The sequence below is a fragment of the Fulmarus glacialis genome, unplaced genomic scaffold, assembly GCF_000690835.1.
Source record: "Fulmarus glacialis isolate BGI_N327 unplaced genomic scaffold, ASM69083v1 scaffold15154, whole genome shotgun sequence".
NCBI lineage: Eukaryota > Metazoa > Chordata > Aves > Procellariiformes > Procellariidae > Fulmarus > Fulmarus glacialis.
Genome location: NW_009208803.1, coordinates 2,232 through 8,132, shown reverse-complemented (window position 1 = coordinate 8,132; position 5,901 = coordinate 2,232). Strand labels below are relative to the sequence as shown.

The 5,901-nt window shown below is 38.4% G+C and overlaps 1 protein-coding gene across 1 annotated transcript; it reads right to left on the bottom strand.

The window, feature by feature from the left end:
* Positions 1-294: 294 nt before the first annotated feature.
* Positions 295-5,191, bottom strand: LOC104071604 (ubiquitin-conjugating enzyme E2 B). Its single transcript, XM_009576624.1, has 5 exons — positions 5,115-5,191; positions 4,358-4,383; positions 3,190-3,279; positions 1,674-1,762; positions 295-864 (listed from the first exon to the last, which is right to left on the bottom strand). The coding sequence occupies exons 1-5, from the start codon at positions 5,138-5,140 to the stop codon at positions 736-738; spliced, it is 360 nt and encodes a 119-aa protein (XP_009574919.1). The 5' UTR covers positions 5,141-5,191; the 3' UTR covers positions 295-735.
* Between the last annotated feature and the right edge of the window lie 710 nt (positions 5,192-5,901).

Sequence of the window (5,901 nt, the reverse complement as noted above, 5' to 3'; positions counted from 1 at the left end):
CCAGGTCCTGTTTGCAACTCTGCTGCTGGTTTGAAGTGGGACTTTTAGCAAAATAGTTACATCTGTTTCCCCATTTGTAAGTTGGGGGCTACCAGTACTTCTCTTCCTCATACAACTGAGGACGCACAGGATCAAGGTAAGCTCTGGTGCAGAAGCAGAGAGACATCCAGTGAAGACAGTTACATCACGGATTAACTCTTCTGTTTGTAAAGTGCATGGTATAATTGGCATGTACCAAAAGGAAAAATGGACTAAAAATGAGCCCTTTGAAAGAGATACAGAGTGAGAGCAGAATGTCTTGCACTAAGGTTATGTATTTAACAGTTTTACATGAAATATTTATATATAAAAACTTTGTTAAGTGCTTTTCTCCAATTTAAAAATCTAAAGAATTCAAAAATAAGGCATTCAATATTTGAAAAAGTACAGATTTACAAAATGTGTATATTCTGTCATGAAAACTCCACACCAACATTATACACTTGGAAAAAAAATACAAACAGGATATATTACAAATTTATGTAGCAATAACTTAGTTCATACCATGCAATAAAAAGTACGTTAATCAAGATACACAAGCTTTTAAGTTTCCTAAACTGGAGGGCTTAATTTTGTTTGCAAATGAGTTTTTATGCAAATTATTAGAACTGTGGCACTTGAAATTTCTGGTAGCCTTTCTATTGAGAGTTAAATTGTACATAATGATTATGAGGATGGAGAGTAACAAAGCAGCTGTTACGAATCATTCCAACTTTGTTCGACAATAGCTGAAACTCTTTTCTCATATTCACGTTTGTTCTCCTGATAGAGTTGTGCCGCCTGACTGTTTGCTGGACTGTTTGGATTAGGTTCATCAAGCAGAGACTGTAAAAAGGGGAAAACAGAACATGAGACAAACCAACACATTTTAAATCAGGGAAAAATCAACTTACAGCTTTCAAATCACATGTGTTTCAGGAGGCAGACATGACTCAGAAGAGCCCAATTGGAAAAAAAACGGTTAAAGTCATGGTTGGGCATCCATAATTACACTACTGAACCTCAAATTATACACTGCATAAGCATTAGCACTGTATACACTTCTAGATTCACAAACCTAACAGATACATGGTCATTTGTGCCAGTTAGCAGTATGATGCTAACTGATTATTTGGCAATTACACTACTATTGTCATTCAGGACTAAAGAGGGGCTTAAGATGCCTCCTACAAAACTTCACTGTAGAAAAATAAAAACAATCACACAGGAGAAAAGAAAATGTACATTTTTGCTGTGCCAGGCCACTCTTACTTATTCCAAGTGAAGTAGGTTTCAGCAGTATTGTCTCCTTGAGGACTTCATAGGGCAAGGCTTCACAATAAAGGTTAGTGTTTCAAACACTAGGCAAATTTCCACACCTGATGTCCTATCTTGACTAAAAACAGTTAAAGAGGAATCCAAATCAGTAACTATCTTCCTGTAAAAAAAGTCTAATGGCAGTTTTGTAGCTCAAAATTAGTAATTACATAGGTCAGCACCTTAGCCTTTATTTGATCTAAAAAGCTACTGCTTAGCTCACAAGTATTTGAAGTCCCCCTTGATACAGATACCTGCTAGCCACATCACTGAGCTGTGTATTCTGGAATAGAGACCAACAACAACGTAATTATTTGCTAAAATAGATGTAAAGTTACCTGAATTGAAGTTAAAATAGATGAAACATCGTATGTTGGACTCCAGCGATTCTGAAGAATATCTAAACATATGCTACCATCCGCATAAACTGTAAATACAACATAGAAATCATTTAGAAACAATCAGATTTATTTTATAGTTTGTTCATTACAAACTGTTCAAGGCAGAGTTACTCTTCCAATTCAGACTGTGCTTAAATGAATGCTTTAGGAAAGAGGACAGCAGTTACATCTCACATTTTTCTGTAGTCTGGCATCTTGTATTTTGAAGGAGATATATTACTGGAAGTAACAGAACACTTAAGAGGAAAAGAAGGAAGGTGTAAAGGTTACAGCATTAGCACAGGAACTGGCAGACTTGGTTTGCTCCTCTTGTGTGACTGGCCCAGATACACACAGAGGGGAGGCCTCCCAGAGAGCAGCGAGACACGTACTGCAGGAGTGGAATCCACTGCACCAGCCAGGCATCTCACAGTCTGAATGGACTCACGCATGAATGGAGGGAGTTCTTGCCCCGTTTTCGCACACTCTACACTCACTACGAGAGACACTGAGACAAACAATAGAAAATACTGAAAAGCATGCCTGAAATCCTACTTCTGTCTGGATAACTATCAGTAGTCTTTAATATAAAAGTCTGTATGAAACGGAGATTGGCCAAACGCCTACACCCTGGTCTTCTAGCTTGTTCATGCCAGTGAAAAGCAACAAATTACAAAAACCCTGTCAGAGGCATACTGGCCTGCATGTTACATGACGGATGAATGCTTAGACAGCACTGTCTAAAAAGTCACAGAAATGAAGCCAAGGTCGCCTCTGTTCAAGGAGGGCTCAAGCTACAAGAAATGCTGTAATGGGCTCATGCTTCAACCCTCAAATTGAATCTATCCCCCCCTTTGCTACAGAGGTGCTTGGAAAAGCAAAAGGCACAGTTTGTGTTTTCTGCATGCAAGAATAACTGGATAAAACCTATCAAGTGCTGGAGCAGGAACCAGCAGGCACTCTCTCATAATGCTGCCGTCATCACTGAGTTAGGGTCAGCCTCCTCCTCTGCGCTCCCCTATGACTGTGCTAGAACTGGTTGGTACAGTGAACCAAACGAAGGCATGGGCTTGGCTGAAATCTCAGCGGACAGAAATAAGTAACGTTTGGCTCGACCAGTTCCCCACTCCAATTCACGATGTGGCTGCACATACATGATTGCTGTTAAATGGAAGGGGGCAGGAATCTGCAACCAGAATTGCCTCTTTAAGCCAACCTAAGTGCAGCTGCTGCTGAAAATGCTCACAGGGTTTGCTGCTAAAGCTATATATTGATTAGAAAGAGGCAGATAGCTGCTTCTTAATAGCATCATAATTCTTAATTTTTCATCAAGCAGTTGCTGTCCTAGACATCTACTTAGGAAGTGGCAATGAAGAGAGATGGAGAGCTGTTAAGCATTCTGGAGCTTGGCAGAATACATGACCACACCATAATATTTAATGGGTATATGGCTAAATAAAAATGATTTACTCACCATTTGGATGGAACATTTTTGATAAAAACCTTACAGTTGGAGGCTTATTTGGATATTCTTCTGAAAATTCTATTACTAGTTTAAAAGTACCTGTCCAAACACACATAAATACAATCAGATAACTAACAATAAAAGAACACCTCCAAGAACATATATAACATAAGTTAATTTATGTGCTCCATGATCAGTATTTCTTCTCACCATTATATAAACAAGCAACACTGAGCCTGATTTCTTTTCATATATTCCAAGTGATAATGGAACTATGGAACTACTACTTACTGGTAGTAATAAAACCAGCAGCAGCAGCTAGGTAGAGGCTTGGAGACTCGCCGTGTACATGGCAAAGGCAGCTAGACCCAACATCAATTATCCCACTGCCCTCCCCTTTTTCTGTGACCCAACATGCCGGTTCCACGGACTTTGGTGACTTTAAGGCGTTTCATTAAGAAGGCACTGTGGTGCCAGCAAAGAAACACTGGAATTTTACAACCAGCAATCTCAGTCTTTGGAGCTCATGACTGATTCACTGAAAACCTTTATTATGGATCAGCGAATAATTTACTGTAACTCCTCCAACCCAATACAGAGAAAAACCCATCTGCTGCCGATTACTGCAATAATACTATAATTATTAAACTCATTATTCCTCATATGCCTCAGGGAGGTTCATTACACACCAACTTTCATGTTTATGTACAACTTTGGTATTCCCTCCCCCTCACCGAGTTCTATATTCAGAACAATTCAAGATTTTTCACCTGTTCTTCATTAGGAGAACAGAGATGAATCAAACATGCCACAAAGACGAAACCAGAAAAGCACACTGTCTTGTTGAGCTTAGCTATGGAGATGTGAAAACACATCTGGCAGCATTAGACCAACCTAAAAAAGACCAACCACTAAAAGCTCTAGTGTATGTGTATAAACAAGTCTTGATATAAGCATTGCTTCGTAGCTTTCTAACTAACCATCAACCACTATGACAAGACACTGCTTACATCAAAATACATATTTTTATAGCCAACAAGACCTTACTCCCTCACTTGCTTGCTTAGTTTGTTCCAAATTACATGCAGATAACATCTATTATTTTTGCAAAGCAGAACAATGTTAATACTGGCAATATTTGTAAGAATGACAGGGGATATAAAAGTTAGCGGCTTACCATCTTCAAAAGGTGTCCCTTCTGGCCTGAAAGGTTTTAAAAATAAACTCCAGTTAAAAATTATTATTACCTACTTCTAAACAGGCACAATAAATTGATATCTTCTTCCTCATCCTCCCGAAGATATAGGAAGAGGCAGTAATTTAAATATTTAGAGAAGTCTCCAGAGGCAACCTCTGGGAGCTTTGTCATATCTAAGACACTTTCCCATAGTCAAGCTGCTAGTTGAGATATCTACTTTATCATCATCCCAAACAATACATATGCCATTACGTGACTAGATTGGAATTAATGAGCAAATTACTAGCAAGCATACTTCAGTTTTATGAAAGGATACTAAGCCAGTTCCTGTTCTGTAAGATATGTAATGTAACTTCCTAGACAGAACCTGTACCTCGTTCTACTGGGAATCAATCCAATACATCTGGATTTAATGGCCGAGAACATGCGGCTCTTATGTACTTTAAAGAGGAAGCCTGCTTTTTCATAATCCAACTCCTACACATTCTAACCCATTTATTAAGCCATACGCAAGCTTTATTCAACAAAAAAGATGAACCAATTTTAAATTTTTCTTTCCTACGCATTCTATATTACCCCCCAAAACAGATTTTTACCGCAACAGCACATTTAGTCATTTTTCTAAGTTTCCTGACTTTATGTACATAAAAGAAGAGAATAATTGTAAAAACAAAACCCAGGTTTTGTTATATTTAGCCCTTTGATATAGAATTTTATAGTGATCAAAAACTCTTACCCAAATATAACTGCATTCCATTGCATTATATTATTCTCAGATGGTGCACCACTGACACCCACAGGAGGGTCTTCTTGCAATCTAAGAATTACAAATATAGAATGACAAGCCTTATATAAATGAAATACTTCCACCTGCAAGTATAATTTAACAGTAATATCCAGATTTTGTAAATTTTTTCTCATTCCAAATCAGAGAATACACAAAGCATTACGTGCAGATTATCAATACTCCAAAAGACAAACCTACGAGAAAACGCACATCAAGCTTTTCTCATTTATTACCTCAACACACTACAACGGCCGAACAAGTTAGATTAAGTGTGCAGGGAGCAAAGCATTAACTGTAAGAACAATTTAAAGCACCACGTACAGCTGGGATTTACAGTACTACATAGTGAACTATGAAAGAGCAATTGCTGCTGGCTGCCACAATGAAGAAGAGAACAAATTACAGCCACAAACAGGAGCTGAAAACCAGTCAGTGACACTTACACAGCACACTTGCTGGGACTAAGTGCAAGGGACTGTCAGTGGAGCTTTTCCTGCGTTCCCAGATCCGTGCGCGCGACGCGGCTAAATTTGGTATAAGCCTATTTTGACTGGCAAGCTGATTGCTTCAAAAGGGAGTGTGTGCTGCTCCCTCTTACCAGTTCAACAAATGTGTTTATCTCTAAAGTAATCATGGAAGTATTTTAAATTCTTTTCAGTTCCTTAGTCCTTGGACTATTGAAAAGCATGTTACTTACTGAAAGCCACATAAACTTGGACCAGACGGAAATATATAT

Coding starts and splice junctions, on each gene's coding strand:
- LOC104071604 (XM_009576624.1), bottom strand. CDS start 5,140: ATGCAATGGAATGCAGTTATATTTGG. Junction 3,280..4,357: donor AGGGACACCTTTTGAAGATG/GTAAGCCGCTAA, acceptor GTGTTTGGACAG/GTACTTTTAAACTAGTAATA. Junction 865..1,673: donor CTATTTTAACTTCAATTCAG/GTAACTTTACAT, acceptor CCCTTTTTACAG/TCTCTGCTTGATGAACCTAA.